Raw genomic sequence first — 24682 nt, 5'->3', positions numbered from 1 at the left:
AAAAAATAAAATTATTTATTACTGCTTATATACAAGGATTCCCACAACTATCATAAGAAAATTAAGTTTTAAATTTTGGAATTATTATAATAAATATTTTCACAATTGACACAAATTCACTGTGAGCAATAATTTTATATTTATTGCATCACAATACATGTGAATACTTTTAAACAAATATGAATATTAAAGTAATTTTAATTTTTAGGGTAAGTTAATAAACTGTAGTAATTTCCACTACATTTTCAAATGAAATAAATAACACGTTTTTAAGTGATTTTTGTTCTTTTGAACATTGTGCCCAGTCCTGCAATGATGACTCACATAGGCCCCAATCCCACACTGGGATTCATCAGCTGTTTGTAGATCCCAAAGCAGGATTGAAGCCTTAGACCCTGATCCTGCAAAGACTTCTGTATGTGCTTAACTATATGCATTGTGAGTAGCTTCAGTAAGCCAGCAGGACTACTCATGGTATGTAAAGATAAGCAGATGTATAAGTCTTTGCAAAATTGGGGCCTGCAGTAGCAGCTACCCAAGGCCTTGATCCTGCACCATTGAAGTAAATGGAATTCTCATTATTGGCTTCAATTAGAACATGATCAAGCCAAGCCCCATACAACTAATCCCATTGGTTAATGGACTACTTGTATGAGTAAGGCTTTTATGACTAGAACCTTTATTATAGGTGGAGCAGGTACCACTGCCTATTATTAAAGTTGTGTGTTGATGAAGTGGGTATTCACCCATGAAAGCTTATGCTCCAATACGTCTGTTAGTCTATAAGGTGCCACGGGACTCCTTGTCGCTTTTTAGTCATCATTTATGTAGATTTCCACAGTTTTCTAGCTGAAAATTAAAGAAATTAAATTCTTGTTCTTGTATAAATATCATTTTTCATTATTAAATTACATTAAAAACGGTTAGTTTTACTAAATGCATATTTTTAAAACCCTCAAATACTCAGTTTTTTAAAATATGAAAATTAAAACAGTTTAAACTAGAAAATTGATTCTTGTGCTGAATCTCATGTTATCCATGGCAATGCTTAATGTTTCAGTAACCAACACCAATTAAAATGAACTATGATTATAACTGCGCTTCAGTAATATGACTCCACTTTACAGTGCCTCTTAGAAGTCCCAAATCAGGACTGGGGACCCATTATGCTAGACCCTATACTATGCCTAATAATCTCCTAAATCTAAAGTCTCTCTTATCTACTCCAATGCAGAAACATGCCCAGGGTTATGCCAGTTTTATGTAACCCAGATGGCAGGAAGGCTATCAATGAAAGGTTGAAGTGGTGTAAGTTGCCTGTTATCTCCCTATCACAGGCGAGCATGAAGAATGTCAATAGGGGCTCAGGCTAGCCTCAAAATTGGGTAGTGCTGGCCACATTGGCTGCTCCTGAAGCTACCAATGGAAACTAAAATTAACCTCTGACATGGACTAGTCAGGATGGCAGATGACAGCTGTAACCTGCCTCAGCAGCAATGCTTTTAAGACTTTCTGTAAGACTGGTTCTGACCAGGCTGGATAAAAATCAATGACTTAAAAAAAAATTAAAAATCGGATTTTTTTTTATTTAAATCAGATGTTTTTGATAAAATGCTTTTTGAGGGAAAAAACTATCTAAAGATAGTTTTAATTAAGATACATTATAGCTTAAAGAGATCTCATCATGGAATAGGGATTATAAATTCTTATTCTATAGTATGAGACAATATATTCATGTAATGTTTAAGAAGAAAGTTTTGTAAATGAGTTCCAGTAGTTCATGGATTAGGGACCCAATCTTATGGGGTTCCAGGGGCTTCTGTATATATTATTTAGGTTAATCTTTCTATCTACCCAATGGGACTCAGTGCTCAGTCTAGATAAGATACCATCAGAGATGCTTAGTTTTGCAGTATTCAAACAGTGGATTTGTGTCTCCAGAGTTAACATGCTTGTTAACAGCAAAAATGTTTTTAAATAAATAATATATAGAGGTGAGAAATAGACTCATAGACTTTAAGGTCAGAAGGGACCATTATGATCATCTAGTCTGACCTCCTGCACAAAGCAGGCCACAGAATCTCACCCATCCACTTCTATAACAAACCCCTAACCTATGTCTGAGTTACTGAAGACCTCAAGCTGCAGAGAATCCTCCAGCAAGTGACCCATGCCCCATGCTGCAGAGGAAGGCGAAAAACCTCCAGGGCCTCTGCCAATCTGCCCTGGAGGAAAATTCCTTCTCAACCCCAAATATGGCGATCAGTTAAACCCTGAGCAGATGGGCAAGACTCACCAGCCAGCACCCAGGAAAGAATTCTCTATAGTAATTCAGATCCCAACCCATCTAACATCCCATCATAGACCACTGGGCATACTTACCTGCTGATAATCAAAGATCAATTGCTAAATTAATTGCCAAAATTAGGCTATCCCATCATACCATCCCCTCCATAAACTTTTCAAGCTTAGTCTTAAAGCCAGATATGTCTTTTGCCCCCACTACTCCCCTTGGAAGGCTGTTCCAGAACTTCACTCCTCTAATGGTTAGAAACCTTCGTCTAATTTCAAGTCTAAACTTCCTAATGTCCAGTTTATATCCATTTGTTCTTTTGTCCACATTGGTACTAAGCTTAAATAATTCCTCTCCCTCCCTGATATTAATCCCTCTGATATATTTATAAAGAGCAATCATATCTCCCCCTCAACCTTCTTTTGCTTAGACTAAAGAAGCCACGCTCTTTGAGTCTCCTTTCATAAGACAGGTTTTCCATTCCTCAGATCATCCTAGTAGCCCGTCTCTGAACCTGTTCCAGTTTGAATTCATCCTTCTTAAACATGGGAGACCAGAACTGCACACAGTATTCCAGATGAGGTCTCACCAGTGCCTTATATAACGGTACTAACACCTCCTTATCTTTGCTGGAAATACCTCACCTGATGCATCCTAAAACTGCATTAGCTTTTTTAATGGCCATATCACATTGGCGGCTCATAGTCATGCTGTGATAAACCAATACTCCGAGGTCCTTCTCCTCCTCTGTTACTTCCAACTGATGTGTCCCCAATTTACAACTAAAATTCTTGTTATTAATCCGTAAATGCATGACCTTGCACTTTTCACTATTAAATTTCATCCTACTACTATTACTCCAGTTTACAAGGTCATCCAGATCTTCCTGTATGATATCCCGGTCCTTCTCTGTGTTAGCAATACCTCCCAGCTTTGTGTCATCTGCAAACTTTATTAGCACATTCCTGCTTTTTGTGCCAAGGTCAGTAATAAAAAGGTTAAATAAGATTGGTCCCAAAACTGATCCCTGAGGAACTCCACTAGTAACCTCCTTCCAGCCTGACAGTTCACCTTTCAGTATGACCCATTGTAGTCTCTTCTTTAACCAGTTCCTTATCCACCTTTCAATTTTCATATTGATCCCCATCTTTTCCAATTTAACTAATAATTCCCCATGTGGAACCGTGTCAAATGCCTTACTGAAATCGAGATAAATTAGATCCACTGCATTTCCTTTGTCTAAAAAATCTGTTACCTTCTTTGAGAAGGTGATCAGGTTGGTTTGGCACGATCTACCTTTTGTAAAACCATGTTGTATTTCGTCCCAATTACCATTAACCTCAATGTCCTTAACTACTTTCTCCTTCAAAATTTTTTCCAAGACCTTACATACTACAGATGTCAAACTAACAGGCCTATAGTTACTCGGATCACCTTTTTTCCCTTTCTTAAAAATAGGAACTATGTTAGCAATTCTCCAGTCATGAGGTACAACCCCTGAGTTTATTGATTCATTAAAAATTCTTGCTAATGGGCTTGCAATTTCATGTGCCAGTTCCTTTAATATTCTTGGATGAAAATTACCTGGGCCCTCCGATTTTGTCCCATTAAGCTGTTCGAGTTTGGCTATTACCTCGGATATGGTAATATCTACCTCCATATCCTCATTCCCATTTGTCATCCTTCCATTATCCCTAAGCTCCTCATTAGCCTTATTAAAGACTGAGGCAAAGTATTTATTTAGATATTGGGCCATGCCTAGATTATCCTTAACCTCCATTCCATCCTCAGTGTTTAGCAGTCCCACTTCTAGCTTTTTCTTCTTATTATTTATATGGCTATAGAACCTTTTACTATTGGTTTTAACTCCCTTTGCAAGGCCCAACTCTATATGGCTTTTAACCTTTCTCACTTCATCCCTACATGTTCTGACCTCAATAAGGTAGCATTCCTTGCTAATCCCACCCATCTTCCACTCCTTGTAGGCTTTCTGCTTTTTCTTAATCACCTCTCTGAGATGCTTGCTCATCCAGCTTGGTCTACAACTCCTGCCTATGATTTTTTCCCCCCTTTCTTGGGATGTAGGCTTCTGATAGTTTCTGCAACTTTGACTTGAAGTAATTCCAGGCCTCCTCCGCCTTTAGATCCACAAATTCTTCAGTTCAATCCACTTCCCTAACTAATTTCCTTAATTCTTTAAAGTTAGCCCTTTTGAAATAAAAAACCCTAGTCCCAGATCTATTTTTGTTTATCCTTCCATCTAGTTTGAACTGAATTAGCTCATGATCACTCGAACCAAGGTTGTCCCCTACAACCATCTCTTCTATGAGGTCCTCACTAGTCACCAAAACCAAATCTAAAATGGCATCTTCTCTTGTTGGTTCTTCAACTACTTGATGAAGAAATCCATCAGCTGTCACATCCAGAAAAATCTGAGCCCTATTATTGTTACTAGCACTTGTCCTCCAGTCTATATCTCGGAAGTTAAAGTCTCCCATGATCACACAATTCCCATTAATGTTTACTTCATTAAAAACAGAGAGGTCTCTATCCATATCCAATTCAGATCCTGGTGGTCTGTAGCACACCCCAAGCACTATCTCAGGGGAGGCTCTAGTAGCTTTCTTTCCCAATGTGATTTTTGCCCAGACAGACTGTCTTATCCATTCCATCACTTATTTCTTTACAGTTAACCTCATCATAGATATACAATGCTACTCTACCACCTTTGCCTTTATTTCTGTCTTTCCTAAACAGCACATAGCCTTCAATACCTGTACTCCAGTCATGACAACTATTCCACCATGTTTCTGTTATCCCTATAATATCCGGTTTCACTTCCTGCACCAGTAGCTCTAGTTCCTCCATTTTGTTACCTAGGCTCCTCGCATTAGTGTACAGACATCTTCATTTTTTCCATTTGGCTTCACTGACATTCTTTACCCTGTTAGGCACAGACATTCTACCACCAGTATCACCTATTAGACTGGTATCTACACTACCCTTCCTCCTTATGTCCATTCTTCTGCCCATGGCTGTATCCTCTCTTTCTTTGTTTTCTTCCTTCTCAATGTTAAATTCCGGCGTGGAGATTACCTGGACATCTCCCACAAATTCCTAGTTTAAAGCTCCCTTAATCAGTTGTGCCAGCCTCCATCCTAGAAGTCTATTTCCCTCCTTATTCAGGTGAAGTCCATCCCAAGAGAACAGTCCTCTATCCATGAATGCTTCCCAGTGGCCGTACATCCCAAAGCCCTCCTTATAGCACCACTGTCTGAGCCATCTGTTGATTGCCATAATCTTGTCACACCTTTGTTGCCCTTCTCTAGGAACAGGCAAAATCCCACTGAAGATCACCTGAGCCTCGATTTCCTTAAGCGTCTTCCCCAGATCTCAACCCTATTGTCCCTCTGCAAATTTGTGTATACAAAGTCAATGGCTTACCTCTCTCTAAAAGTGCAAAGTTTCAAAAAGATCAATGAATAGAAGATTGTTGGGGGCGGAATAGATCTGGACAAGAAGAAGTCTGGAGATAAATGTGAGAAGGGAGGGACAGGCAGTAGAAACAAAAGTGAAATTTTGAGCAGCATATTCCAGAACTCTTGAGTTCTTTTTGAGTGTAGCCTTCATTGATTTGAGATCTACCATACCATTCTCTCACTATAATGGCAGCAGGCCATAAAAGAGACCCGGTTTGGGAATATTTTAATGAAGTTCCTCTACCTGTGGGTCAGACAGGCATGCGTGCAAAATGCAAACAGTGCAACAAAGAAATGCAAGGCATGGTTGCCCAAATCAAACAACATCATGAGAAGTGTTCCTTCTCAGGAGGAAGCTGCGTTGAAGAAAGGAACATGTCTGAATATGCAGGCTCTTTAGGTTGGTTAACTTTTTCATTTCATATTTCTTTCTTAAGGACTGCTGTCTTCCTTCTGGACTATTCTCGAATTCTCATGTTTGAGCAAAAAATATAGTTGTTACTCTATGGTACTATCATTTTAGACGCAGTTGTGATAAAAAATAAATAGGTGAAATAAGCAGATCTTCCTTTTACAATTTCACCTTTAAAGTAGTACTGAATGTCAGTGAATGCAATGAGTAATACTAAATGGACAATATGGTAATAATAATTAAACAACTGCATTGACTTATTTTTTAGGAGAATCTACTCTCAACATACAGGATTCTGAAGACTATCCACCTTCAAGATCACCATCATTTTCTATAGTTTCAGAGTTATCTGCCAATGATAGTGTTTCAGTCACATCATATATATCACATAGCCACAGAATATCACCTGTAGCAAACGGAAAAAAAAATCTCCATCATCCAGAAACCACCATATATAAGTGTTTGATAAGAACCAGCAGATACAAAAAGAGGTAATTGATGAAAAAATTCCCTGGTTTGTTTATGCAACAAACTCTCCTTTCTGTATGGCTGAGAACCCACACTTCATTAACATGGTTCAGTCATTAAGATCAGGATACAGTTCACCCAACAGAGCAGATGTCGCGGGCAAATTGCTTGATAAAGTGTATGAAATAGAAATTGAGCAGTGTGCAAAAGGTCTAGAGGGTGAAATTGTTAACCTGAGTCTTGATGGGTGGAGCAATGTCCACAATGATCCTGTTGCATGTGCTTGTGTGACAACAGAAAAAGGGAATGTCTTCCTTTCAGAAACAATTGATACATCAGGAAATGCACACACAGCAGAACACTTACAAGAAGTAGCAGTAAAGGCTATAACGGTGGAAAAAAAATTCAAATGTCTAGTACGTGGTTTGATCAAATGTGCCACAAATGTGTCTGAGATGAGAAGAAATTATTTAGAAGAGAGAGTCCCAAGTTAAGAACATATGGTTGCAGTGCTCATTTGATGCACCTCCCAGCCAAAGACTTCAGTGTTCCAGAAATAAAGGCTAATGTTGAAATTGCAAAATACTTCTGTAACAACCACTTCACAGCAGCCCCTCTGAAAAAAGTGGGAGGAACCAAGCTAACTCTCCCAGAAGATGTGCGATGGAACTCAGTCGTGGACTGTTTTGAGCATTTTATCAAGAACTGGCCTAATCTGATGACAGTTTGTGAGCAAAATTGTGAAAAAACAGACAGCACGGTCACAGCCAAAGTTATCAACGTTGGGCTTAAGAGAAATGTTGAACACATGCTGAGTATCCTGAAGCCTATTTCTGTAGCCTTGAACAAAATGCAGGGAAATAGCTGTTTTATTGCTGATGCTGTTGAAATTCGGAACGAACTGAGTGAGATCTTAAAAAGAGAAATATGCAGTGACAGAGTTAAATTATAAGCATTAAAAAAAAAAAAAGGATGGGACAAGCACTATTGCCAGCTCATCTTCTTGCTAATATTCTCATAACTTAGTACCAGGGCCAAACCTTTAGTGCTGAAGAAGAGGAGTTGGCTATGACATGGACATCCAGCAATCATCCCTCCATAATGCCAACAATAATAAACTTCAGAGCTAAGGGTGAACCATTCAAGAAATATATGTTTGCTGATGATGTTTTAAAGAAAGTCACACCAGTGAATTGGTGGAAGTCACTCAAGCACGTGGATTCAGAGACTGCTGAAGTGATAATCTCACTTTTAACAGCAGTTGCTTCTTCTGCCGGTGTAGAAAGAATATTTTCTTCCTTTGAACTAGTTCATTCCAAATTGAGAAATCGTTTGGGACCTGAAAAAGCAGGAAAGCTTGTTTTTCTTTTCCAGATTATGAACAAACAGGAAAATGAAGGTGAAGATGATGGAGTTAGCTGCAGAAGCCAATATTTTAAGTTTCTCATGTTGACCTGGCTGACATGGTCAATTTTTTTTTTTAATATTTCATTTAACTATTTTAATTAAAAACAATTTTAACAAAAACAAACCTGATTTTAAAAAACCTCAATGTTTAACTAAATTAAAAAAGTAATATGCTTGTTTTGTTAAAATATTGTATGTTTGCTGTTGAAGAAAAATTCCAGAATATATAACGTTGTTTTAGTTAAATAAAACAATTTAAATGTCTGTCTGGTGACGTTCTCCTCCTAATACAGCATGGCAAGAAAATCCTCCAAATATTAACGATTAACCTGCTGAATTGGAGATAGTTCACCTGCCAATTACTTCATAAATATCTGCTTCATTTACCAAAGGTAAATGAAATAACCAAACAATCATTCATTTTTTGATATAGCTGTAAAACTAATCTGAAAAGTTTTCAAAATAAATCACTTTAAAAATATATAGTGTGTACCCTCTAAAAATGAAACATCTATTTCTGTGTTGTGAAGAATATGTATTAAGGTTATAACAACCAACAAGAATGCACTTTTATGCAGAAATCCATGATTAAATCAAGTCTTCCTGACTAGTGATTTAAATCAATTTCATTTTGATTTAATCAAATCCACCCTGGTTCTGACCAGAAGAAAAAGTGTCTTTTCTTGGTTATAAGTTTGTTTTAAAGAAAAGGAAATCTTATATTCCTGAAGTGAATCTGGTGATTGAAGTAACAAGTAAAAAAGAACACAGTGAGGCAAAGAAATGAATTCAATACTATAAAGAAAGTCTGTGGCAGAAAATGTCTGCACACTTATCACCATGAAAATCTAGATTACATAGTAAAGTAAATATTCTGGGGCAGTTTGCAGTCTGTCTGATAAATAATATCAAAGTTTAGAACTCCTCCACAGCAGAGCTTGTGGAAATGTTTTTGTAATCATATAAGTTAATGTTTTGCTTTTTCAGTTAGCTATTTACTAGTCATTTCATTTTGGCAAAGTATTTTTCTCTTTTTTTCCCCATACACAATGAATTGACCAAACTACAATAATCTTTTTCCATATCAAAGACAGTTTTACTATCTGACTGCCATCCACATCCAGAACTTTTACATGAAGATAATAAAAGTCGAATGCTTTTGCATAGGATGACATTTACACCACTCACTTCTCAATCCTAAAGGTCTGCAACCTGCATCAGAGCCACACACCAAAAAACTATCATCTTACCTCATTGGAAAGATCACACACATTCAGGAAGCCTTCTCAAACAACATGGATCCACTCCACCTATCACCACTAGCCCACCTGCATTCCTAGAGTTCAGTACATTCACTCAGCAAGACATTGCATGAGTGTCAACCTGAAACTTGTGAACCAACCCATGATCTTCCTGGCTTGTGAAAGAGTCAAGAGCAATCTCTCATTCAGAAAAGGAATCTTTCCTTCCTACTTCAAACACGCAACAGTCCAACCTACACTGAAGAAGCCTACCCTGGACACATCAGTTCTAGCCAACTACTGCCCAGCATTAAATCTCCCATCCCTCCAAGCAAATTCAGAGAAGCTAGCTAAAGGCCAACTACAACCTCATCTAATTGAAGCTAATATTTTAGACACAGCACAGTCTGGATTCAGGCCAGACCATGGAACTGAAATTGTTTTAGTGGCACTGATCTCTTATCAATGGATAGGACAGACATCTATTATCATCCTATAGGAACTCTCTGCAGAATTCAACATTGTTGACAGTAAGATGTTCCTGTCTCACCTGAGAGAGGTGACAGAAGTCCAGGGTAATGCACTAAAATAGTTTAAATCCTTCTTGGAGGGACACATCCAATGAGTCGGGATAGGAAACTGCAACTCCACCACTCAACCTCCTCACTTGTCAAGTCTCACAAGGATTAATTTTCAATCTGGTCCTTTTCAGCATCTACCTGCAGCCACTAAGTGAACTATTCAGAAAACACAGACTTAAGTGCCAGCAATATGCTGATGACACACAGATACACATATAACCACACCCCTACCATCAAGATGGCCATGATGGATGCAAGATGGCTCCTGATGCAAACAACTGGCTGAAGCAGAACCTGAGCAAGGCAGAGGTGATGCTAGTGGGCAGAAGAAAATATTTTCAAGAGTTTTCAGCCATGGCGAAGTCTCCTTTGGTTGAAGGTACATACCCACAATTGCTCAATTGAGTCTGTTGTTTAGGAGTACTTTTAGATTGCTTGCTGACACTAAACTTTCACATAGCAGCATCCACAAATAACACTTTCTTGCCATCTACAGTTGGTTGTGTCCCATTCTGGTGGACAATGACCTAGCCTTTGTTATTCATGCGTTCATGATCTCTTGGTTGGATTACAGCAATGCATAATACCTGAGTATGAAACCTTCAGTGCTCAGGAAACTCCAGTTGCTATAGAAAGCTGTAATACAACTCTTCAGTAACATAGGCTACTACAAATACATTAAGAGCTGTACTACCCTTAAAATCTCAAATCAAGTTCGAGGTTTCAGTCCTTATTTTCAAGGCATTCCATGATTTGGGCCCTCGGTATCTCCGAGATGAAGACCATAGTCAACTACTTCACTCCTCTGACACAATGGAACTCTCTACAAAGAAGATAAAGCTCGTTTGTGTGAAAGACAACTTTCTTTCGGGGCCAGACAGACTGTGGAATGAACTCCCCCCAGAAACTAAGGACCATCACAAACGTCACATTTCTTTGACCTTGCCTCAACTAACATAAATACATAGCAACATGTATATTAAAAACATCCTAGTAAAATAAGACTCTCCATTATATGCATTTCTCCCTCTGGGGAGCAGATGAGAGAGCACACAATACAAGGCAGATGGTAGTTACATCACTAAATGCACCACTGGAAAGTGATCAGATACTACTGTGATGAGGAGTGTGGAACTCAAACCCATATAGAATACAATGTTCTTGGAAAAATCTTCATTTTCAGTGTATATTACAATGTAGCGAAGGGTTCATTGTAACTGCACTTGCAACAACTTACTAAGCATTACGTTAGTGTTATCTCATTTGACTTTTGTGGTTTCTCAACCTCAGGAAGACCAATTACAGACCTAATTATTCTCTTACCCATTCCGCTCAACAACAAATGGTGAACATATGCCCTCTTATTCCACAGAAAAATGTACTTAATATTTATCCATTATCTCTATTACTACTCCTGGGGAATTCTGTGCCAAAAAATTTAAACTGCCTAGCCCATCCCCTCCACCCCAGCGGGAATTTACATTTCTATCAGCTACTCCAGGAGCCCAAACCAACCTGCCTGCACTTCCAGGGAGGGATGCGTGACCACTCTTGTGTCTTCCCTTTGCTTCCCTGTCAGAAGTCGTAATTTTCTGCGGGGAAGGAAAGAAATCTGCAGAGGACACGAATTCTGCAAATGCGCTGTGATGCAGAATTCCCCCAGGAGAATAATTTGTCAGTATCCATTTGCACATTGTACTGAAACGTTAGGTGCTGGAAAATGTCTCATCAGAAGAAACATACTGGAAGGATAAAACCTGGTAAAAGGCAAGTGCTTCTGGTTAGAGCCCTCTGAGCTCTGATCTGGTTTTGTTCACTTTTACACAGCTGTTTAAAGGGAGAGAGACAGATGGGTTTGTTTCAAGATTTGTAGGTTTCATATAAAACAGGTTTTATGAAACCTAGTACTATAGGAATGTTTGAGAAATTGTGCTTAAAATATTACCAAAATGGGTAAGCTTGAATCTGAACATTCCACATTTTCCACCTACATTTTTTTTTTAAACAACCCACAGAGTGCAGCATTGGGCTAATGTAAAATAACTGGTCTATTTTTATTTTCTGACTAAAAAAATCATGAATGATTAAAAGTACTTTGTTTTTGTAAAGACATTAATAACAAGAATCTAAAATAATATTTGTAATGGGTCCTTTTAAATATAAGCTCCCAATATGATTTTAAGTCGCAGTTTGGGCCATTTTCACTATATAGAAGTTGTCAACTAAAATATATTAACTTTAGATACTTTGTGCTCTCATTGCACGTGCACACATCAGCTAGGTGGAGTAAAACAGCCACCAGAAGAAACTTTTATGTATTATAGGACACTAAGAAAAAAATATATTACCAATCCTATATATCCTTGCCTCACAGAGCCTACATTCACATGAAATGACTAACATCTGATGACAATCAAAGGTCTCCTCCACAAATCTGTGAGTAACACAATACATACGATTCATTCTTTTGCCAGGAGATATCCCATCACTCCAGTGGAGCTCTAGGCACCTAACCTAATATGGAGGAGCTCAATATTAGATTCAATGCTAGATCTACTATGAAAGCAAAACAATATTTCGATATTTACATTAAACTGCAAATTTCAGATATTCCTGCTAAAACTCAGACATCTCAGTAATATACATGAAACAACACAAAACTCTTCCGAGATGATTTTGAGAAATTCAAGAAACTCAAATCAAGATTTTGTTCAGAATCAACTGAAAAAAAAAATCAATAAAATTTTCCCAGACCATGTGTTTTCTGAAGCACCAAAATCCTGGTAATCAGAGTTATAAGTCTGTATACAGGGATATTTTCTTACATTTTACATTTTTTCTAATGAATACCAGATTTTCAGATTTTTACCTGATGCACTGTCAATTCTTAAACTTTTTCTGGAAGAAATTATTTAAAAAATAATGCTAGCAAAGCTCTTTTCTTCTTTCCTTAGGAATTCCTGAGCTTTAAAACGCTCAAACTCTCTACCTCACAAACTACCTTCAATTACCACTTTCCTGATTTTCTTTTACATATCTTGGTTAGTATGCTAAGTGAGATGCTCAAAACCTAACCTAATGTATATATCCTAGGAATAGAACATAAGAAGTGACATTTTGACCATGAATCTTTTTCAGAGCTGAAGGGAAGAGAAATAAAACTAGACCAGCTGAATTTTAAAAAGGAATTTCAGAGAAAATATGAAGATGGGAAAATGAAAGGCAAGTAGACTGGGAGAAAACAAAACTAGGAGAGTGGGCACATTTAGAACATGGGTTTAATATACTTTGGCCACATCCAGGCTTGCCAGCCAAAGTGAAAGAGTCATGGGTTTTGATGAAAGTGTGTCTAATGCTTAGAATCTTAGCTCCCAACCAAAGGTATATGGGACTTTCAAGTCTTACTGGGCCCAATTTTCAGAACTGCCTCCATGGAAGCACACATACAATTGCAGTAATTGCTAGCGTGCAAACACTCAGTTATACATCTATGTAGTTACTTAGGCATGCTAGCACCGACTGTCTTTGTGCCACCCATTTAACGTTGTGTGCAATCACAGTAAACACATGTACAGTCAGGCTTGTAAATTGTTCTGGAGCTCTCAGGTACTGAACAGAAAAGTTAAATAAAATAAAATGTTATGATGGAGCACTAGCTAACAATCAGAAACTAGAAAATGGTGGAGAACGTAAGAGTTGGTATAAGGAGTGCGAAATGTAAACAAGAATCGTAATATTAATGAAGAAACATTGGGTAAATAATATTTAAACAAAGGTAGAAGTAGCGAGAATTTTGACAGATGATATAGCAGGCTTGGAGAATCCACTACTTCAGACTCATTTACTAATTTCAAACTTATTCATAGATTAATAGACTTTAAGGTCAGAAGGGACTATTATGATCATCTAGTCCAGGGATCACCAATGTTTGGCATGCAGCCCGCCAGGGTAAACCCCCTGGCGGGCCGCGTTGGTTTGTTTACCTGCCATGTCTGCAGGTTTGGCCGATTGCAGCTCCCACTGGCCGTGGTTCGCCGCTCCCACTGGCCGTGGTTCGCCGCTCCCACTGGCCGTGGTTCGCCGCTCCCACTGGCCGTGGTTCGCCGCTCCAAGTCAATGGGGGCTGCGGGAAGTGGCGTGGGCTGAGGGATGTGCTGGATGCCGATTCCTGCAGCCCCCATTGGCCTGGGACGGCGAACCACGGCCAGTGGGAGCCGTGATCAGCCGAACCTGCAAACGTGGCAAGTAAACAAACCAGCCCAGCCCGCCAGTGGGCTTACCCTAGTGGGCTGCGTGCCAAATGTTTCCAATCCCTGGTCTAGTCTGACCTCCTGCACAATGCTGGCCACAGAATCTCACCCACTCACTCCTGTAATAAACCCCTAACCTATGTCTGAGCTACTGAAATCCTCAAATCATAGTTTAAAGACTTCAAGGTGCAGAGAATCCTCCAGCAAGTGACCTGTTCCCCATGCTGCAGAGGAAGGTGAAAACCCCCCAGGGCCTCTGCCAATCTGCCCTGGAGGAAAATTCCTTCCTGACCCCAAATATGGTAATCAGCTAAAACCTGAGCATGTGGGCTAGACTCACCAGCCAGACACCCAGGAAAGAATTCTCTGTAGTAACTCAGATCCCACATCATCTAACATCCCATCATAGGCCACTGGGCGTATTTACCACTAATAGTCAAAGATCAATTAATTGCCAAAATTAGGCTATCCCATCATACCATCCCCTCCATAAACTTATCAAGCTTAGTCTTGAAGCCAGATATGTCCTTTGCCCCGACTGCTCCCCTTGGAAGGCTGTTTTAGAACTTCACTCCTCTGATAGTTTAGACTTCTTCATAAAACAGTTAGCCTCACAAACCAACTACCTTGAAAAAAAATATTTAAATAAGTTAAATTAAGTCTATACACTAAACTAGACAAGCTATTAAAAATGCTGTCCAAGGCCATGTATAGGTCATGGAAGTCATGATGTCTGATGATGTGGGAAATAATGAGTTTGAGGTGATTTCCACTTATAACTGCTTCAGTGTTTTCACTGAATTCATCTACAAACCTTCCTAATGTTTACACACTCTACTTTTGCTATAAAATATATAGTGAAGATTTTCAGAGAAGCACAAAGGAAACTCAGATTACATGGAAAAAAATTAATGGACTCCACCTATAGGTTATATTCAGATTAATTTGGATGTGATACAACAAATTCTGTAAGATTTGGCAGAAGTCTGAAGATAAATGAAATAGTACAGTTTGAAGTTATGTGGTCTAAACCAAGCAAAAATGGACTATAAGAGTTTAAATGACTACACACAGAATCAGTCAGAATTAGCATTACAAAAACTTACACAGAAAAATCTAAGAGAAGTTATTAAGGGAGATAGTCATATAGGGACTAGAATAGGAGACTGGGAATCAGACTACCAGGATTTTTATTCCACGCCTGCTACTGACTCATTATATGACCATTAGCAAGTAACAATTTCTGTATCTCAGCTGTACAGTCTTTAAAATAGGAATAATCCACCTTGGTAAAGTGCATTGAAAGAGTAAAATTACTATGTGCTTGATAAATTGACAAATCATGTGTGTACATTTGCCACAAAATAATAAACATGTTTTTCTTTCTTTACCTAAATGCAGTAATACATTTATGGTTTTAAAACTAAGTGCAAAGTTTTCAGGGGATACATAGACTTATAGGCGCTTTATATAACTGTTCTATAGAGATCTGATTGGTCCTTCAAGTGAGATTTGCAAGCAAAGCTGACAAAGAAAAACCAGCTAAAATAAAAGAGAGCAGGATGCTTGAGCAGCTATATATTTTCCCTGTGTCAGAGCCTGCCTTACCTATTCTGATCTAGCAAGATACTGAGCACATTACAGAAGGGGCTGAGCAGTTACAGGGCAGACCCTCTGAATGGAAAGCTGATTTGGAGAGTCAAAGGAGGACACAGCATCCCAGGTACAACACTGGATTTCTAACTGTGGCATATTAAAGAAAAAATCCAATTAAAAAAAGACAAAACTAGAAACAAATTAGAGTCAAAAGAGTAAAGGACTGAACAACAGCAGCAAACAATATGTATTAGTAAAAGACAAACATACAGCTGATTTCTAGGAGCAGGAGAACAGAACAGGCTCTTTATAGGACAAGAGCAGCAAAGTTGTTCAGAGGAGTCAGAGTAGTGGGAATTGTCACAAACCACAATGGTTTTAGGCTGAAAAAAAATCTAATACTCAGTTCTATATTGGGACACAGGTGCCAGCCACTAGTGTAGATATCCTGCAATTGTATAAACCATAATTTGCATGCAGATAGCCCAGTTTCAAACTAAGTCACTTTTTACATGGGTGAATGCAATGTTGTCTACATTAAGCAATTTCCACCAGTATGCAACTACATCAATCAGCTACACCAGTACAAAACAACCTACATGTAAACGTGGGTTAAAAACCAAACTAAACTGAAAACAAGCCCAGGAACAAGCTAGGTAACTGAAGGAGGAGGGCAGAGAAATCATGACATTACCCCCACCTGTAGGAATAACACAGCAAGTCTTTTCTGAACAGTAAGTGCTGTGTCCAGACAAAACTCTTCCAAAACATGGTCTGCAAAGGTACCATAAGTAAACAGACCAATCTATTTTGTTGCTCTGACTGTAAAATGTAAGCTATTTTAGTTAAACTGTACTGAATAGTACTGCTCCCAAGACCAAAGGTTGGTAAAAGGCTTGCTGTGCACCAGAAATATTTACCCAGCTAGAGAATGGAAGGTTCCACTGAATGCCTGGGAGGAGGAGGATGAAAATTACACCATGTATGTATGGTGAGGTAAAGGTGACTCGGCCTAAAGAAGCTATACTGGGTGGGTAGAGGGGGAGATGGCGAGCTTTCACTATGTTCCTGGAGGAGAGAGGAGAGAAATGGAGTGGGTTTCCAGTATTGTCAACTCTGACAATTTTATCACAAGTCTCATGATATCTGTTGGCATTTTTTCTAAAGCCCTAGCTACTGAAATCAAGACATTACATGAGAATCCCAACTTTAATTAAAAGGCAAATTTCTAGCCCTCAAGGTGGCAGAGAAAAACATGAAACAATTAAGCAAGTGTATCCTAAAGGCTAAGAAACCAAGAGGCAAATAAAAAGAAACCACAACTTATTTTTTTAAATTTCATTATTATAAGCCAATCTCATGATTATTTTAAACACTTGGTGGGACTGGCAATGCTGGATGTCACTGTGTTTTAATGGGGGGGGGAGGGGGGAAATGGAGCAAGGGTTAGCATTGCATCCAGAGAGAAGGGAGATGAGTTCGGTTATGCTGGTTCCTGGGATACAGTTACACAGTGTGCCCTGTGGGGAAGAAGAATAGAAGATGGGGATGGGTTACCCCATGCCACAGCCATATTGGCAGCATGTGTGTGTCAGAAGACAGTAAGGGTACACTGTTTCCTAGCCATGGGGGTAGCATGTGTGTACCAGTGGAGGAGGCATTACACACTGTGCCCTGGCCATAGGGGCAACCTGTGGGTGCGGGGAGAGGGCGGTGTGTGTGACACGCTGTGAACTGGCCATAGGGACAGCCTGTGGGTGCAGAGGGTGGGAGGTGATACGCTGTGCCCGGCCCACGGGGGACAGCCTGAGGGTGTGGGTCGGGAAGTGACACGCTGTGCCCTGGCCGGGGGGCAGCCTGAGGGTGCGGGTCGGGAAGTGACACGCTGTTACCTGGCTGGGGAGGGGGTGTGTGTGCCTGAGGGTGCAGGGCTGGTGTGACATGCTGTGCCCGGGCCATAGGGGCAGCTTGGAGGTGCGGGGGGGGGGGGGGGGGGGAGGGAAGGAAGTCACCCCCTGGGCCCTGGAAATAGGGGCAGCCTGGGGGTGCGGGGGGGGGGGGGAAGTGACACAAAGTGCCCGGGGCCAGGAGGGGAGCCTGAGGGTGCGGGTTGGGAGTGACACGCTGTGCCCTGGCCAGGGGGCAGCCTGCGGGTGCGGGGGCGGGGGGAGTGACACGCTGTGCCCTGACCAGGGGGCAGACTGCGGGTGCGGGGTGAGGGAGTGACACGCTGTGCCCTGACCAGGGGCAGCCTGCGGGGAGGGAGGACACGCTGTGCCCTGACCAGGGGCAGCCGGCGGTGGGGGGGACACGCTGTGCCCTGACCAGGGGCTGTGCCCTGACCAGGGGGGCAGCCTGCGGGTGCAGGGGAGTGACACGCTGTGCCCTGACCAGGGGCAGCCTGCGGGTGCGGGAGTGACACGCTGTGCCCTGACCAGGGGCAGCCTGCGGGTGCGGGAGTGACACGCTGTGCCCTGACCAGGGGCAGCCTGCGGGGGAGTGACACGCTGTGCCCTGACCTGGGGGGCAGCCTGCGGGTGCTGGGGAGTGACACGCTGTGCCCTGACCAGGGGGGCAGCCTGCGGGTGCGGGGGAGTGACACGCTGTGCCCGGGCCATAGGGGGCAGCCTGCGGGTGCGGGGGAGTGACACGCTGTGCCCTGGCCATAGGGGGCAGCCTGTGGGTGCGGGGGAGTGACACGCTGTGCCCTGGCCAGAGGGGGCAGCCTGTGGGTGCGGCAGGGTGGGGAGTGACACGCTGTTGCTGGGCCATAGGAGGCAGCCTGAGGGTGCGGGGGCAGTGACACGCTGAGCCCTCGCCGGGGGCAGCCTGTGAGTGCGGGGGGGGAAGTGACACGCTGTGCCCTGGCCGGGGGCAGCCTGCGGGTGCGGGGGAGTGACACGCTGTGCCCTGGCCAGGGGCAGCCTGTGGGTGCGGGGGAGAAGTGACACGCTGTGCCCTGGCCTGTCCGGGGAAGGCAGCCTGTGGGTGCGGGGGGGGGGGAGGTGACACGCTGTGCCCGGGCCAGAGGGGGCAGCCTGGGGGTGCCGGGGGAAGTGACACGCTGTGCCCGAGCCAAGGGGGCAGCCTGGGGGTGCCGGGAGGTGACACGCTGTGCCCTGGCCATAGGGGCAGCCTGGGGGTGCCGGGGGAAGTGACACGCTGTGCCCTGGCCATAGGGGCAGCCTGTGGGTGCGGGGGGGGGGGGAGTGGACCCGCTGTGCCCTAGCCATAGGGGCAGCCTGGGGGTGCCGGGGGGAGGTGACACGCTGTGCCCTGGCCATAGGGGCAGCCTGGGGGTGCCGGGGGGAGGTGACACGCTGTGCCCTGGCCATAGGGGGCAGCCTGGGGGTGCCGGGGGGGAAGTGACACACTGTGCTCGGACAGAGACGCGGGGGTGACACTGGACGACTGCGTCGACGCGGGAGGGAAGCAGCGACTCCCCACCCGGCCGGGAGCTCCGCAGGGGCGGGGAGGGGGGCGCCTTACCCGCGACGTGGGAGGGAAACGCGCGGCCGCAGCAGCCCACTGGCCACAGCACCACCCCGCCCGGACCGCCATGGCCGCGACGCTGCCGCTCCCTCGGCCTCCGCCCAACTACTGGAGTTAAGCCTCTTCGCTGGGACCTTGGGCGCACGCGGAAGGGGCGGGGCTTGAGTTCAGTCCTGGCCCCGCCCCTCTGGTCTCCTGCGCTGGGGGAGGGGGAAGGTGGGAGAGCCGCGAGCTCGCTCCAGGGCGGAGCTTCCCTTCGCTGAGGCTGCGCGTCTCAGTCACCTGAAGCCCCCCCCAGCGGCCTAGCGGAGAGGGGTCAGGCTTGGGCCTGTGCGAGGGCGGCAGGGATCGGGGGAGGCACTGGGCTGCGCCCGCCCTTTTTCGCCCCTCACCGATAATTATTATTTATTGGTGAAATGTTGTTACCCATTTAAGCACCAGCGGAGTCCAAGTAGTTGGCTGGAGCCTGACGCAGACTGGATCAGCCTCGTGTCCGCCTGTCTGGCCACTCCCAACCCCGTCTACACACAGACACAAGTTCTCTGATATAGGCACAGGCTGAGGCTCAGCCTGCGGTGACCTGGTCTCCTTCCACCACCACAGCAGTGGATATTTTGGTGGGGCAGCCAAACAGGCCTCCCATGCCTCCTTTCCCTCTGAGTAGCTGATGTCTAGAGCCCAACACAGATACAAAATCTATATCCGTATCTGATCCAAGATCCGCAAACATGGTACATGGCTATAAAGCAGATATCCGCAGATTTGCAGGGCTCTACTGATTTTACCCAGACAGACTTAGTACAGTCTCTTGCTCCCATCCATTGTAAGGGGAAGAATTTGCTGACAAGAAAGCTAATTGATTGTCCTGCAGGACTGGTGTGCTGTGTTGTAGCAGCCTTGTTGGTTCAAGGATATGAGAGAGAAGATTCATAGATTCATAGACTCTAGGACTGGAAGGGACCTTGAGAGGTCATCAAGGACCAGATGGGAGAGGTAATATCAAGGCCGCCTGGGGGGGGCAAGTGAGGCAATTTGCCCTGGGCCCCACAAGGGCCCCACGAGCCTTGGCCCAGTGGTGGTCCGGGTCTTCGGCCGGCATTTCGGCGGCAGGGGGCCCTTCAATGCTGCCGAAGACGTGGAGTGACTGAAGGGTCCCCCCCGCCGCTGATATACCACCGAAGACCAAGACTGCCACTGGGTGAGTACAAGCACAGCAGCTCCCCTGCTTTGCCTGAGGCCCCCTGAATCCTCTGGGCGACCCTGGGTAATATCTTTTATTGGACCAACTTCTGTTGGTGAGAGAGACAAGCTTTTGAGCTTACACAGAGCTCGTCGTCTTCTAGTAAAAATATATTATATATATTTATATTATATATATTATCTCATCTATTTTGTATCTCTCATATTAAACTTGAGTAGGCAATAAGAAAACATTGGGTCAGTTCTCATAGGAGACTATCAGTGCTCCCTGAGGGCATGCAAGTTGTCAGGGGTACTCAATCTTGCCAACTTTTTACCTGTGTCACATCAGTTATTGAGAAAGATAACTGGGAATGTTGTGGCAATTACTTTTTTTTAGAATCTGGGATTCTCAAATCTCCTTGACCCTATTCAGTCTGGGTATGTTGAAGAAAGTGCATTTGCTGATCTAATCAGAGAAGAAGATAAGGTATCCACACTTGTTCCTTTAAATATGTCACCTATATTTGATATTGACTACGGGCTGGTCTACACTAGAAAATTAGATCAACCCATCTACATAACTCAGGTGTGAAAAATACACTGCCCTGAACAATCTAGTTAAGCCAGCCTAAATCCCTGTGTAGACAGCACTAGATTGATGGAAAAATTCTTCCATTGACCTGGTTACTGCACCTTGATGATTACCTATGCCGATGGCAGAATGTCAGCATAGGTAGTGTCTAAACTGAAATGCTACAGTGCCACTGCAGGGTTTCAAGGGTAGACAAGCCCTATATGTTGGAATAAGGGTTAACTGAATCATTCTTCAGTGGCTCTACTTTCTTTCAAGTCAAACACAGTAAATGTACTTGCAAGGATCAAGAAGGATTCCCACCCTATTGAAGTATAGGTGAACTAGAATGCATTGCAATGGACAAAGACCTTGATATAATAAGCATTATGGAAACTTGGTGGCAAGACAAAAAATAACAGGATACTGTAATACTTGGTTACAAACTATACATGAATGCCAGGCCAAAGATGTTTGGGAGGAGTGCTGTAGCTAAAGGATTCCATAAAATCTAGAGAATTAAAAAGAGAGGGACACTCACTATGTATCCATTCTATAGGGTACAAATCCCGGTATAAACATATTAGTATAACTATACTACCAGCCTCTAGATCAAGAAAAGGAACTTGAACATACCTGTTATGAGAGACCAGATAGGCAACAAAATCAAACAGTGATAATGAGGTATTTCAACTACCCACATGATGATGTTCGTCCATCGTTTTCGAAGAAGACCTTAACATCTATCAGGTTGTGAGCTGTCCACGGTGCGTCCGCAAATGGCTGGTAAGGCCAATACGGGCATGAAATGTTCTGCCACATGTCGGGCAGACATGTGTGGGCACCACTGTTACAACATTTGCAGCTCTGGCTTTACGGAGTGCTCGCTTCTCTTGTGCTAGGGTTATCCTTCTGGCTTCAGATGTCTGGCAGCCTTGATGGATCAGCGTACGCCATGTCGATCGGTCTTGTGCCAGGGTTTCCCAGGAGGTGATGTCGATATCCAGGGACTTAAGAGAGGCTTTCAGCGTATCTTTGTATCGCTTCTTTTGTCCCCCGTGCGATCGCTTTCCTTGAGACAGCTCACCATAGAAGAGCTGTTTGGGGATGCGGTGGTCTGGCATCCTTGCAACATGGCCTGCCCAGCGTGTCTGGGCTTTCATAAGCAGAGTGTAAACTGACGGCAGGCCTGCTCTGGAAAGGACTTCTGTGTCAGGCACCTTATCCTGCCACCGAATCCTCAGAAGTCTGCGGAGGCAAGTCGTGTGGAAGTGGTTCAATTGCCTAGCGTGCCTCCTGTATACAGTCCAGGTCTCACTGGCATACATCAAGGTAGTTAGCACTACTGCTTGGTAGACTTTAAGCTTTGTAGCAAGGCTTATTCCACGGCGGTCCCACACATTGGTCAGCAGTCCGCCAAATGCAGAGCTTGCCTTGGCGATTCTGCAGTTGACCTCGATGTCAATTGTCACTGCGCGGGAGAGGGTGCTGCCAAGGTATGTAAATTGGTCCACTGCTTGCAGCTTCTGCCCCTTCACTGTGATGGTGGGCTCTTGGTGTTGGGCTTTCGGAGCTGGCTGGTGCATCACTTCGGTTTTCTTTATGTTGATAAGAAGGCCGAAGTTATCGCATGCTGCTGCGAATTTGTCCATGCTGGCTTGCATTTCCTGCTCTGATCCAGCATTCAGGGCACAATCGTCAGCAAAAAGGAGGTCTCGTAGCACAGTCTCCTTTATCTTGGTGACAGCCTGGAGTCTTCGCAGGTTGAACAGTTTCCCATCAGTCCTGTATCTCAGGCTGACTCCCAAGGAACTGTTCTGAAAGGCGTCTGACAGCATGGCTGAAAACATCATGCTGAACAGGGTCGGTGCCAACACACACCCTTGCTTGACGCCATTTGTGACGGGAAAGGCCTCTGAAGCTTCTCCGTCGTCCAGAACATGAGCCGTCATGCCGTCGTGGAATTGACGTACCATCAGGATGAATCTATCAGGGCACCCAAACTTTGACATGATACGCCACAGACCTTCACGACTGACAGTGTCAAAAGCCTTAGTGAGATCCACAAAGATGGTGTACAGTTCACGATTCTGCTCTTGACACTTCCCTTGGAGCTGTCGGACTGCGAAGATCATGTCCACAGTGCCACGCTCTTTACGAAAGCCGCACTGTGTCTCGGGTAATAGACCCTGTTCCAGGTGGTCAATCAGGCGATTCAGCAACACTCGTGCAAAGATCTTGCCTGCGCTGGAAAGCAATGATATTCCTCTATGATTGTCGCAGACTTTTCGATTTCCTTTCCTCTTATAGAGGTGTACGATGGACACGTCTTTCAATTCCTGAGGGATAGACCCTTGATTCCAAAAGGACTGAAACAGTTGAGTGAGTTTGTCAACAAGCACTGCACCACCAGCCTTATAAACTTCTGCTGGGATCGCATCAGATCCTGAGGCCTTGCCACTGGACAGCTGGCTAGTGGCCTGTAGGATTTCAGTCTCTGATGGTGGGATGTCCAGACTGTGGTTGATATCCGCCTGGGGCATTCTATCAATCGCCTCGTTATTAATGGAAGATGGGCGGTTCAGTACGGATTGAAAATGCTCAGCCCAACGCTGTAGAATCAGAGTCTTCTCAGTAATGAGAGTTACACCATCTAAATCCAGTAAAGGAGAGCTCCCTGAGGGCCGAGGGCCGTACAAGGATCTGATGGCTTCATAGAACCGTTTGGCATCGTTTCTATCAGCAAACATCTGGATTTCACCTGCCTTGGCACTCAACCAGGAGTCCTGCATCTTGCGAAGCTTGCTCTGTACGGTCCTGCGAGTGTTGTTATAGGCATTTTTCTTAGCTGATGACGACGGGTCGTTCTGATGAGCACGGTAAAGGCGGTGCTTTTCAGCAAGTAAGGCCTTGATCTCTTCATCGTTTTCATCAAACCAGTCCTGCTGTTTCCTGTGTGAGGGTCCAAGAACCTTTAGTGCAGAAGAGTGCACAATATTCCGGAAGCGTTCCCAGTCCTTCTCAGCATTTTCCTCTAATTGCAGCTCTAAGAGTTGGTTGTCAAGATCTTCTGCTAGTAAAGCTGCTGTATTGGGGTTCCTCAGTTTACTGACGTTAATCTTTTTCACCACAGCTCTGTTTCCCTGCGGACGTCTCTTTGGCTTGATGTAAAGGCTTAATTTAGAGATGATGAGTCTATGATCAGTCCAACAGTCAGCACTCGGCATGGCCTTAGTCACCCTTACATCCTGTCTGTCTTTCCTCCGCACGATGACATAATCAATGAGATGCCAGTGCTTGGAGCGTGGATGCATCCAGGACGTCTTTTTGCGAGTGGGCAGGCGGAAGATGGTATTGGTAATGATCAGATCATGAGCCACACATGTCTTCAGGAGTAGTAGGCCATTGCTGTTACATTTGCCGATTCCATTTTTTCCAATGACGCCATTCCAGGCAGAGTGATCAGATCCTACTCTCGCGTTAAAATCGCCAAGTAGAATCAGCCTGTCGGTACGCTTCACAGATGAGAGTAGGGCATCAAGATCTTCATAAAACTTGTCCTTTACTTCATCCGGATTCGTCATTGTGGGTGCGTAAGCGCTGATTAGTATAGCTTGCTTTCCTCTCGGTAGTGGAAGATGCAGCGTCATGAGTCGGTCGTTCACACCCTTAAGAAGACTGGCAAATTTGTGGACAAGTTGATTCTTAAC

General features: G+C 43.6%; 1 protein-coding gene and 1 long non-coding RNA gene across 3 annotated transcripts in view; one reads left to right on the top strand and one right to left on the bottom strand.

The window, feature by feature from the left end:
- The window catches only part of LOC120397000, a 32211-nt gene extending 19152 nt beyond the window's left edge, over positions 1–13059 (top strand). The window contains exons 4-5 of the long non-coding RNA XR_005593613.1: positions 6453–6675; positions 13020–13059. This is a non-coding gene — a long non-coding RNA (uncharacterized LOC120397000). The remainder of the gene's footprint in view (positions 1–6452; positions 6676–13019) is intronic.
- The window catches only part of DECR1 (2,4-dienoyl-CoA reductase 1), a 52981-nt gene that overhangs the window by 20788 nt on the left and 7511 nt on the right, over positions 1–24682 (bottom strand). Inside the window, exon 1 of one of the 2 annotated variants that reach the window (XM_039522325.1) lies at positions 19217–19371. The exons of the other annotated variant lie outside the window; for it this stretch is intronic. Coding sequence (XP_039378259.1) covers positions 19217–19288 — 72 coding nt within the window. The 5' untranslated portion in view covers positions 19289–19371. Of the gene's footprint in view, positions 1–19216; positions 19372–24682 lie in introns of those variants that run through there. 2 annotated transcript variants of the gene reach the window in all.

The sequence above is a fragment of the Mauremys reevesii genome, linkage group 2 (assembly GCF_016161935.1).
Source record: "Mauremys reevesii isolate NIE-2019 linkage group 2, ASM1616193v1, whole genome shotgun sequence".
Taxonomy (NCBI): domain Eukaryota; kingdom Metazoa; phylum Chordata; order Testudines; family Geoemydidae; genus Mauremys; species Mauremys reevesii.
The sequence above is the reverse complement of the archived record's forward strand: the minus strand, read 5'-3'. Positions and strand labels throughout refer to the sequence as shown.